The sequence below is a fragment of the Chelonoidis abingdonii genome, chromosome 21, assembly GCF_003597395.2.
Source record: "Chelonoidis abingdonii isolate Lonesome George chromosome 21, CheloAbing_2.0, whole genome shotgun sequence".
Lineage (NCBI taxonomy): Eukaryota > Metazoa > Chordata > Testudines > Testudinidae > Chelonoidis > Chelonoidis abingdonii.
This window is the reverse complement of record NC_133789.1, coordinates 13,917,746-13,929,763: the sequence shown is the minus strand read 5'-3', so window position 1 is coordinate 13,929,763 and position 12,018 is coordinate 13,917,746. Positions and strand designations below refer to the sequence as shown.

At 57.5% G+C, this 12,018-nt stretch overlaps 1 protein-coding gene across 2 annotated transcripts in view; it reads right to left on the bottom strand.

Moving 5' to 3' along the window:
* ACBD4 (acyl-CoA binding domain containing 4) overlaps positions 1-11,752 on the bottom strand; it is a 25,022-nt gene extending 13,270 nt beyond the window's left edge. The window contains exons 1-4 of one of the 2 annotated variants that reach the window (XM_075059564.1): positions 11,122-11,752; positions 9,409-9,529; positions 9,229-9,313; positions 8,667-8,787 (exon numbers count right to left, since the gene is read on the bottom strand). In XM_075059564.1, the coding sequence (XP_074915665.1) occupies positions 8,667-8,787; positions 9,229-9,313; positions 9,409-9,529; positions 11,122-11,242 (448 nt within the window). In that variant the 5' untranslated portion in view covers positions 11,243-11,752. The remainder of the gene's footprint in view (positions 1-8,666; positions 8,788-9,228; positions 9,314-9,408; positions 9,530-11,121) is intronic. The other variant, XM_032796931.2, reaches the window with a different exon arrangement.
* Positions 11,753-12,018: the final 266 nt, after the last annotated feature.

The following is a 12,018-nucleotide window of genomic DNA, read 5'->3' as shown; positions in this document are numbered from 1 at the left end:
CGGGCAGCGGTGGCTGCAATGTGGGACACATGACACAACTCGGCAAACAGTGGGGGAATGTGGTGGTCTCGTCAGGTACACATGCTTGGGATGGTGCTTGGCAGGGGACACATCAGCTTGGGACTGGCAGCTTGCGAGGTGGGGGATCCACGCTGGCAACTTGGACGCTCAGGCCATTGAGGGACAACATGGCTCGAAAGCGTGGCTCGCAGCGTGGGGGAACCACGTGTCTCAGGTGAATGGTGGCTTGGCATGGGACAATAACTCTGGGCAGGCAGTGCGCGACAGAGGTGGAGGGGACTAGCAGGGTACAATGGTCTGGGGGGAAGGCAATGGCTTGCGGGGGTGACCATGCAAAGCTTCATGGAAGAAGCACTGGTGCAGTGGGTACACGATAAATACTCGGGGAGCGGAGACCATCTCTGCAGGGCTCAAATCGGAAGAGTCTGACCTGAAGCGCATCAGAGCCAAAGATCGATGCAGTGAAAGCAACAGCCACCAGCACCTGGAGTCGATCCTTCCCAGAGGCAGCTCAATCTGGACCTCAGCCCTTGGCTCACACAAAGCCCTAAGCCTACATCGCTAGGCACTACCTATCACTGGCACAAATGGGAAACTGGCCGAGAGAGGATTGCCCAGAGCCATGGAGTCAGTAGAGCAAGCCAGGAGCCAGGGCTCTCAATCATGGCCTGCGTCCACTACATAACACTCTCCCCAGGAATCAACAGTCAGGGCCCGACCCAGACACTGATGAGACACGCAAATACAAAGACTGCCATCACGCCTCTAAGCAAAGAACTCCGTGGGGTGACCCTCATGTGAACACCTGATGGCGAAACGTCCACTGGAAGTGAACCTTGCAGCCAAGAGAACTCCACGTCCAGGAAGTACTAAAGGCCACAAAGGCGGTGTTTATTCCAGACGCACCAACACACAGGCCACATGCCCCACATGGAAAACCACACGCCGGAATTCCCTGGAACCAAAGAAGTCATCCGCCAAGAAGAATGCAGCCAGCCACCGTGGCTCGGCAGGGGTGGGGGGACACACGTGGCTCAGCAGGGGTGAGGTGATGTGGGTGGCTTGGCAGGGGTACACACATGACTCTGGGGGCAGGCAGGTGGCTCGGCAGTGGTGGGGGACACAAGTGGCTCAGCAGGGGTGGGGGGATGTGGGTGGCTCGGCAGGGGTACACATGGCTCTGGGGGGAGGCAGATGGCTTGGCGGGGGGGACCCATGCAGCTCAGGGGGATGTGGGCAGCTCGGCAGGGGTGGGGGGACACACATAGCTCGGGGGGGAAGTGGGCGGCTCAGCAGGGGTGAGGGGGACACACTCTCTGGTCAGGCACCAGGAGAGCAGGGGGCTCATCACAGCAGTACAGTCCTTTGTGACCCAGCGCCACAGGCTGGGGCAGTCACTGGAAGGCCAAAGATCCGTGTGCAGGAAGCAACAGCCACCAGGTGCACCTGGGAGGTCTGATCCTTCCCCGAGTGCAGCTCATCTGGGACCTCACTGCCCTTGGCTCACACAAAGCCCTAGAGCTCACCTCACTGCATAGCACTCTCACTGCACAGATGGGGAACTGGGCGGAGAAGGGATGTGCCCAAGGCCATGGAGTCAGTAGCAGAGCCAGGAGTCCAGGCTCTCAATCATGGCCCTGCTGTGCCAACTACATAACACTCTCCCCAGGACACAGTGCAGGGCCCTGGCCACCTCAGACACTGATGAGGACAAATGACAAGACTGCCATCATCCCCAGCATGGCACTCCGGTGGGGGTGATCCCTCATGTGAAGCTTCCTGGATGGGAGAAAGCGCCACTGAATGTGACTTGCAGCCAAGAGAAGCTCCACGTCCCAGGAGTTACAAGTGCCACACACGGTGTTTATCCAGCGCCACACACAGCCCACATGCCCCACCATGGAATAACCACACGCCGGAATCCCTGAAGCCAAAAGAATCATCCCAGCCAAGAATGCAGCCAGCCACCACCCGACCCCAGCTCACCCCCACCACACCCTGGGATGCAGGCCCTGCCCCTCTGCCAACCTCCACCCCACCCTGGGGAACAGGTCCTGCCTCTGTGCTAACCCCATCCACCCTGGGGTGCAGGCCCTTCCCCTGTGCCAGCCACCACCTGACCCCTGCCCACTTCCACCACACCCTGGGGTGCAGGCCCTGCCCCTGGGCCAGCCACCACTTGACCCCAGCTCACCCCCACTACATCCTGGGGAACAGGTCCAGCCACCAACCGACCCTCCTGCCAAGCCCCACCCCACCCTGGGGTGCAGGCCCTTCCCCTGTGCCAGCCACCACCTGACCCCTGCCCACTTCCACCACACCCTGGGGTGCAGGCCCTGCCCCTGTGCCAGCCATCACCCAACCCCTGTTCACTTCCACCACACCCTGGGGTGCAGGCCCTGCCCCTGTGCCAGCCACCACCTGACCCCAGCTCACCTCCACTACATCCTGGGGAACAGGTCCAGCCACCAACCGACCCTCCCGCCAACCCCCATCCCACCCTGGGGTGCAGGCCCTGCCCCTGTGCCAGCCATCACCCGACCCCTGCCCACTTCTACCACACCCTGGGGAACAGGTCCTGCCTCTGTGCCAGCCACCAACCGACCCTCCTGTCAACCCCCACCCCACCCTGGGGTGCAGGCCCTGCCCCTGTGCCAGCCATCACCCAACCCCTGTTCACTTCCATCACACCCTGGGGTGCAGGCCCTGCCCCTGGGCCAGCCACCACTCGACCCCTGCTCACCCCCACCCCACCCTGGGGAACAGGTCCTGCCTCTGTGCCAACCACCACCTGACCCTCCTGCCAACCCCCACCCCACCCTGGGGTGCAGGCCCTGCCCCTGTGCCAGCCACCACCCGACCCCTGCTCACTCCCACCACGCCCTGGGGAACAGGTCCTGCCTCTCTGCCAGCCACCACCTCACCCTCCTGCCAACCCCCAGCCCACCCTAGGGTGCAGGCCCTGCCCCTGTGCCAACCCCCACCCCGCCCTGGGGTGCAGGCCCTGCCCCTGTGCAAACCCCCACCCCGCCCTGGGGTGCAGGCCCTGCGCCCTTGCCAGATAGGACACTGGGTTTGTTCTCCTCCCAGTAAGAAAACCCGAGGAGTGATATAACCTATTCCCACCCGCTTCGCCTTGGGGAGGGGACTGCTAAAGGGGCCCCTCCCGCCTGTGGCTGAGCATGCGCTGGGCCACCCATGTCCACACTGACATGGGAAGCCCTCTGAGCAGCCTCCCTCCATTTCCCTATGGGGGCGCTACTGAGAGTGCATCCCCCATCCTGACAGCTTCATACACTAAGCAGGAAGGACCAGACCCCTCCCCGCCATGGCCCTGGGGGGGCTGCTCCGCTGGTTAGTTACCCTCTCTGCTAAAAACGCGGTTTCTGTTCGGACTTTACTTAGCTTCAGTGTCTGCCCCCTGGATCTCATTAGGCCTTTGTCTGACCTCAATTACCAAATATTTGTGCCTCTGTAGGTATTTACATGCCATCATCAAACTCCCTCTCTGTTATGCTAACTATGGAGCTCCATGAGTCCATCACTGGGAAGGCTGGAGTGTGACAGGACCACACATGGGTGTGTGGGGAGGAGATGAGTGTCTTTCCTCTGGGATCTCAGTCACGGGGCAAATCCCAGCCTGGCACAGGTGATTCCAGTTCTATGTGGGTGGCAGACAGGAGGCCTTGGCATGAGGGAGCCTGCGGCACTGGGCAAGGTGACCCCACAGGATGGCTGGCTGCCCTGCTGTGGCCTAGACCCCTCACTTCCAGCAAGCCCTGGGAGCCCCAGGAGCAATGTGCAGCAGGCCCGGCACAGCAGACACCCTCTCTAGGCTGCCCATAGCCCTGGAGGAGCCTTGCTGCTTGGACACGAGGGCCTTGGTCCCGGCTTTGACCAGGGATTCGATCCTTCCTTGGTTAATGGCCGTGGTGGGATGCAGCATGCATGGGGTTAACACTAGGGCCCCAGGGTCTGCAGAAGTGGCTCATAGAGGTTGCTAGTAGCACCAAGCATCCAATGAGCTCACACAAGGAGTGCGGGCCCCATTCCTCCAAGAGGTGTAGAGCCCCCAGGGCCCAGAAAGCGAGTGGCTTACAGAGGCTCCCCTGGGTCTGTCCTGCACCCCCACCAGTTACGGCAAACAGAGCGACAGACCAGGCTGCTGTGTGCAGAGCAGCGAACTCCCCCTGCACGGCTATTCTCCCCCCCAGAGGAGCCACGCTCTGCTCAGGAGGTCACATCGCTGTGCCGGGTGCTAGGATCCGAACACACCAAATGCCCCCGAGACATGAGAACACAGGCAGGATCTTGGTGCCAGGTGACGGGTGATAACCGTCCTGCCCTCACAGTGCCAGAGCAGACTGCGATGCACTCTCCCCTAGCTGTGCCCACTCCTGCAGGGCTCACCAGAGGGAAGCTTGTCTGTGCCTCCCATCTGCTGGCACAGGGGTGGGGACACTGATGCAGGGGGAGGTACTGGTATCACATAGCTGCTTCCCTGACCAGATGCTGCACTCTGCTGTCCATAGGGACGTCCATTCACAAAGTGCCTCTCCCACTCCTTAACGGGCGGATGCTGTCGACTGAAGAGTCCATGGTCAGACACCCATTGCTTTGCAGCTCAGGTGATTGACAGGGAGTGAGTCTACAAAGCCAGCTCACCTCACTCTGCATGGCCGAGGGTTTCAAATGTGGCTAGTGATGGGAGTGAGGGAGGAAGGCCAGTTTGAGACACCACGGAGAGGTCTGAGTTCAGCTGGCAGGTTCTCAGCACTGTCTGGAATCAGGCCTGTTTAAGATGCCTTGAGCAGAGCACCCCACACTGAAACATCCTTGAGTCAGCAGCTGTTTGATGACCCTGGAACCAGGCTCTTCGTTTGCCTCCTTGCGTGGCTTCGTTTGGCCAAGGGAAATCACGGGAGGCAGTTTCGCCTTGTTTGTCGCCAGAATGTGATCCTTCATTCTGACCTCCCACAGAGCACAGGCCAGAGCTCAGCCCCAGAACAAGTCCTGGAGCAGAGCCATTGGAAAAACAGCCAACCTTGATTTAAAGAGTGCCACTGAGGGCCCGGGGTAAGTTGTATCAGTGCTTCATTGCCCTCACTGGTAACCATTCACATCCTATTGCCAGATCTGAACTTGTCTGGCTTCCACTTCCAGCCACGGGATCATGCTACACCTGCCTCTGCTAAACTGCAGAGCCCATTAGTAAATCATTTGCCCTCCATGTAGGTACTAGACTGCGATCAAGTCACCCCGTAACCTTCTCTTTGTTAAGATCAAGGAGCTTAATCTAGTTGACCACTGTTATGCAGGTTTTCTAATCCTTTAATCACTCTTGTGGCTCTTCTCTGAACCCTCCTCAATTTGACTGTAACAGGGTTCAAAAAAGAACTAGATAAATGCATGGAACATCAGAATGGTGATACTGGCTCAGATCAAAGGTCCATCTAGCCCAGTGTCCTGTCTGCCAACAGTGGCCAATGCCAGGTGCCCCAGAGGGAATAAACAGAACAGATAATTATCCATTCCCTGTCGCCCCTTCCCAGCTTCTGGCAAACAGAGGCTGGGGACACCATCCCTGCCCATTCTGGCTAATAACCATTGATGGACCTATCCTCCAGGAACGTATCTAGCTCTTTTTTGAACCCTGTTATGGTCTTGGCCTTCACAAAATCCTCTGGCAAGGAGTTCCAAAGGCTGACTGTGCATTGTGTGAAGAAACCTGAACCTTTTCCAATTCCAATGTATCTTTTTTGAGATGGGGCAACCAGATCTGCATACAGTATTTAAGATGTGAGCATACTATGAATTTATATAGAAGCAACATGATATTTTCCGTGTTATTATCTATCAATTTCTTAATGATTTCCAACACTCAACCTGTGGACTTCTTTTCCAGAGGATGTTGTGAAGGCCAAGACTACAACAGGGGTCAAAAAAGAACTAGATACGTTCCTGGAGGATAGGTCCATCAATGGTTATTAGCCAGGATGGGCAGGGATGGTGTCTCTAGCCTCGGTTTGCCAGAAGCTGGGAATGGGTGACAGGGGATGGATCACTTGATGATTCCCTGTTCTGTTCATTCCCTCTGAGGCACCTGCCATTGCCCACTGCTGGAAGACAGGATACTGGGCTAGATGGACCTTTGGTCTGACCCAATATGGCCGTTCTGATGTTCTTATAGCAGTTCTGCAGCATTCACACAGGAAACCCTACCAGTGGTGGCAAACCTACCAAACAGCAGCATTTTGAACTGAGCTCATCCATTTTAAACCTAGAGCTGCAACAGAGCAAACTTTCAGACTAGTTTTTACAAATCTTCATCCTGATTTAAATCAATGACTAAAAACAAACTAAGTGATTTAAATCAGGAGCTAAGTGGCTGCCTCTTCTCACTCTGTATGAAGCCTGAGTCAACAGCCTCCCCATAGGTCTCTAATTAACAAAGTTGTCCCATTCCTAGTCAGAGGCCACGCGTGCAGGTTTCCAGGGGCGTGCTACGCTGTCACGAATGGAGACCCCTTGAGGTGGGAAATGGCTGGTAGCTTAGGCTCTGTGTTCACGTTCTGGAGACAACAGAGCACGTTTCTATCACCCACAGGCTCCAAAGAGGATCCAGCACTTCCATGAGGACAAGACCACTGAGTTCCCCTAGATACAGGCCCTCATGCTGCAGGGCCTAAGCCAGTCACTCAGTGCTGACTCCGTGGGTGCTCCAGGGCTGTTCTTCAGAGGGAACACCCCTGTGACAAAATGGGACTGTTCTTAATGTTTCCCCTGAACACTGTGTGGGTGCCTCAGTTTCTGGCCAACACTCTGTCTCCTGGCAACTAATGGCCCGGGCCCTTCCCCCCTGCAAGGGGATGCTAAAGGTGTGGGAGAACAAAGAGGTTCAGGTGATCTCCTGGCCCGGGACAGGAACTGAGCAGAGAAGAAGGGGCTGGAGGGGGTTTCAGTTTGGAGCTGGCTGGGGACGGGAAGTGAGGGCAGATGGGATTATCTGGCTCGCTGGTCCCCAGAATGGACCCGGCTGAGGGATCCTGTTCTCTGTACCTACAAGCTCTGTTTTAGACCGTGTTCCTGTCATCTAATAAACCTCTGTTTTACTGGCTGGCTGAGAGTCACATCTGACTGCGAAGTGGGGGTGCAGGACCCTGTGGCTTCCCAGGACCCCGCCTGGGTGGACTCGCTGTGGGAAGCACATGGAAGGGCATATGCTGAATGCTCCAAGGTCAGACTCAGGAGGTGAAGCTGTGTGAGCTTCTTGCCCTGCAGACAGTCTGCCACAAGGGAGAGGAGGCTCCCCAAAGTCCTGACTGGCTTTGTGAGGAGCAGTTCCAGAGCATTGCCCGGGGACTCCATGACACCCCCACTGCCACGCCAAGCCCAGCTCGCAGTTCCAAGGCCAGCCCCATAGCAGGACTCTAGTTTTCAACGCTGCTCTCCTGCAGCTCCATGGGGAACCTTCCCCTCACAATTTCACGGCTCAACCAGCAGCGTGAACCACTGGCGGCAGCCAAACACACACTTATCAGTGCTTCCAGGGCAGGGACCCTGCTCCAAGTGCAAAGGGCAGATCTCTGCTCAGATACCTGCTCCGCCAGCAGCCATGGCCAGAGCCACTGTCTGTGTGGCAGAGCAGCAGTTTGCTCTCAGACCAAAGCAGCTGGTGGCAGCTTGAGTGACCCTGATATGAACACTCCTGGCGAGGAAGCACAAGCTGATGTTTTAAAGGTCAGAGGGGATGTCTCCACTAACACTGGGATCCCAGATTTAACCACCCAACCCCAGCTAGGCTGAAGCTCACAGTCAGTATCCTGCCCTGGGGGGCGGGGCATAGGAAGGAAGGTGGAGCCTAGTCAGGACACCATTGCATCCCTGCAGCCCAGCCTGTTCCTCCTTCCACTCTGTAGAGGAGGGTCTGAGGCGCTCACATACAATCACTCGTCTCACGAACATGGAGATAAACTGGGCACAAGTTCTAGTCAAGACCAAGCCCAGGGCCAGCCCATCCAGGTCCCTGTAATCTCATTCCCTACTCTCCCCCCTTCACAGCACTTGGTGGGGTGGCGAGGCGCTCGGCCTCTGCTGCACAAACCCACGTTGGGCAATGCCAGCTTGCTGGATGCAGCTGGGCCGAGGCTGCACACCCCTCGAGGGCACGCCATCTGAGAGTCCAGGTTGACAGGAAGAGGAAGGATGGCTCAGTGGTCAGAGTAGCAGGCTGGGACTCAAGAATCTAAGTTTAATTCCCTGCTTCGTCACAGACTCCCTTTGTGACCCTTAGCAAGTAACTTAGCCTTTCTGAGCCTCGGATTCCCATCTGTGCAATGGGGATTGTGAGGTGCTCAGATACTACAGTGATGAGGGCCGGATCAGTCCCTGTGATGGATGGCCAGGGAGCTGGAAGGGATGGGCCCTTCCTTATGGGTTAGGGCACGCAGGAACCAGCAGAAGGAAGTGTCATTTCATGGATGGGGAAAACTGAGGCACAGAGAGGTGAAACAGCTTGTCCAAGACCTTGCAACAAGGCAGTGGCAGAGCTGAGACTAGAACACAGGAGTCCTGACTCCCAGGCTGCTGCTCTGCCCATTTCAGCCCAGCCCAGCCCAGCCACCCTCCCAATGCCCCAGGCTTACCAGCCTTCTTCTTGAAGAAGGACTCGGGGGGCCGAGGCATGTCACGTATCACCTCATAGAGAGGCTCGAAGAACCCAAACACGTCCTCAGACATCTCGCCCACCGGAATCGTGTCAATGACCTGCAGAGAACCCCAACAGCTTGTATGTAGCCAAGTCGGAAGATGGAGGATCCCGCGCTGAGGCAATGATTATTAAAACCCTGGGTCAGAGCGCAGTGTCTGGGAGAGGGAGGGACTGACATTGCTGCCTATGGCAAGTTGGCTGTGGCAAGCAGGCTCTGAAAGCTTCCCCCCCACAGCTCTGCCAGGGCACTTCTGCTCTTCCCAGCCTGGGGCCCTTCCCCAGAGCTGTTAGCGCCCTTCCCTCCCCACCTTCTGACGACTCTGAATCCAGGCCCTCCTCAGCCAGAGTCCCTCAGCTGTGCCAGCATGTGCCACGTGGCCTGCACTCCACCAGGGATGATGCCGAGGGCACTGCTTCCAGGGTGTCCCAGGGCACACGGGGAGCGAGTGGAGCAGCCCCAGAAGCTGCACGCAGCAGGGAAACAAGGAACTCTGTACCTTCTGGGCTACCTTCTTCATCTCTGAGATATACGCTGCCATGGCCTCCTCTTTGGACATCTTCCCCAACCTGTTCCATGCATCCCTGCCAACCAGAAGGTCTCATGACTGATGCCCCACAAACAAGGCTGCACTGCAGGTCACAGCACTCACGCCAAACAGTTACTGTTTCAGCCTTACCACTTATACCGGCCGATAGGATCCCAGAATCCAGGCCGGGGGATCTCACAGCTGCCCACTGTCGCCTGCTTGTAGTAGCTGTAGAAGCGTAGCATCACCTCGTAGGAGGGGCGGTAGGACCCTAGAACATAAGCAAAGCCATCAGAGTAGGAGCAGAGGGACTGCAGCCCCTTCCCCACCACGGCCACTCAGGGCCTGTTACATGCATCCTGACGCTGGGGCTCTGCCCACTAGCCCAGTACTCACCCCATCTTGCTGGAGCTCTGCCCTTCAGAGAGGCATGGCGCTGAGGTGACCATTTGGTCATTGAAGGACCCATGAGTCAGGGCGTTAATCATGATCCTGGCCCAATTCCCGCTCAATTACATTCTGCTTCCCGAAAATACCCCCTGCAGTTTTAGCTGGAAAGTTGAGAGGATGTGTAGTGTTGCTGTGCACTGCTAAAAAGCAGCTGCGTTCCACCCCAGAGGTAGCTGAGTTTCAGTGGCGGGTGAAACTGTGTTTGTGTTTTGGGGGGCTATTAGTATAGGGAGAGAAACAAGGAGGGCAGACGCCAGGTACACAAGGCTGCACAAAGCGGCTCGGTCACGATGTCCTTTCTCCTCTTAAGTGCAAGCTGAAATTTCACATGGTCTAAAGCATCAGAGCCAAGATTTTGCAGCATGGGGGTGGGGTGGCCCGAAGACAAATACATAAATAAATGCCTGGTCTTCACAGTTGCTAAGGACATGCAGCTCCTTACTGAAGTCTATGGGAAGTGCAAGGGCTCGGCACCTCTGGTGATCAGGCCCATAGGAACTGCCAGAACAGAAGAGATTAAAGGCCCATCCACTCCAGTATCCTGCCTCCAGGAGCAGCCAATGCAGGATGCTCCAGGAAAACAAGTCCCTCTGCTCCATGCATGCACCTAACTGTACAGTACCCTACAACGGAGAGATTCCTTCCTGACAGCCCACCGGTGATGAGTGTGTGGCCTGAAGCATGAGAATTAACAACCTTTTGTTCTTATCCTCCCTGGTGTAATTGCCAGTGGAATTCCGATTTGCCAGGACAGGACACCAAAGCACGGCTACAGTCAGAAACTTGACTGTGAAGCGGCACCTTGTCAACGTCACAGTTTAACTGATAAAAATCCACTTTTTCCACCCTTTTGCTAGAGCTAGTGCTGCAAAACCAGGCTATCTGGGAATTAAGCTGTGTTCTGCCAAGCGCTAGCTAGCATCCACCCCAGCACCGCAGGTCTGAGCACAGAAATGCTACAAGCTGAGCTTGCGTGTGTGCTTACAGCAAGTGGGAAGTGCTGGCTGAGAGTCCTGGGGACTGATACACCCCAGGCAGCAGCAGCAGCAGCACAATGTCCTTCACTCAGCCTGCCTCTGCCCTGCTCTGGGGAGCCAGTTCTGGTGGCAGAAGACAGAGTTCAATGGTCTTCCAGTCCTCGGCCTTTCTACTGAGACTGCCGGTGAGAGGACCAGTCCATGCCAGTGGTGAGGGTGTTTCGTGACGTGACACATAGTGGAGGATTAGACAGTCCATTAGTTCCCATCTAGTCTGTCTCCTGGGGGCCGGTACAGGCCTGTCCATACTGGACACTTAGTCAGGCTTTGGGCAGTTCCAACAGACCAAGTTTCAGCCTCGCCTACATGGAGACCCATCCCAACATCCAGCCGGCAAAGCCCGCGCTAGGCCGTCTGCGGTGCATGCTGGACTCACCGTTTTTAGGCAGGCCCTGAATGACTCTAACAGCGGCCTGGAATTGCTTCTGGTAGTCTGGCTCCATGGGCTCCATCCCCATCCACTCGCGGGCCCTGAGAGAGAAGCATGACCCCACCATGTTAGCCAGGGGGGCCTGTCAGAGGCACTCCCAGCTGTGGCAGAGCCACTGGGCTGGATAGGGGCCTTCCCCAGGGCTCTGGGGCATGTGGGGCTCAGGCACGCGGGTCAGAACTTCGTATTGGTCTGCGAGTTTGCCCTGGGCTCACAGCCCTGCCAGGCAGGAACCTCTCAATTCAGCAATCCCCGCCTGTCCTCAGCCCCATCCAGCAGGGACCCTCCGGGGTGACAGGGCAGCTGGGTCTCCTCCGCTCGCGGGAGCTGCTCTGTACCGGCACACTGGGCTTGGGAGGTGCTGGCCCGGGGCAGGAGCTGCTGGGGGGATCCACAGCCCTGTCTCTAGCACCCAGCTCCTACCCTGAGCGCTCTCGCACCAGACCCGACCTGGGGCCCAACCACCTCGCCCCGCAGTGCCCTGCTCTAGGGCGCCCTCCCGAGTGCCCCCGGCATGGACCCTGCTGCCCCCTGCCCAGATCCCCCCATAGCCCCCAGCCCAGATTCCCCTCAGCCTAGCCCAGCCCGGACCCCCTTAGCTCGCACCCTGGATCCCCCCAGCCCAACCCTGGACCCCCTTAGCTTACACCCTGGATCCCCCCCAGCCCAGATCCCCTTATCTCACATCCTGGATCCCCCCCCGCCCTGGACCCCCTTAGCCTACACCCTGGATCCCCCCCAGCCCAGATTCCCTTAGCTCACATCCTGGATCCCCCCCGTCCCGCCCTGGACCCGCTTAGCTTACACCCTGGATCCCCCCCAGCCCGGCCCGGATCCCCTTCG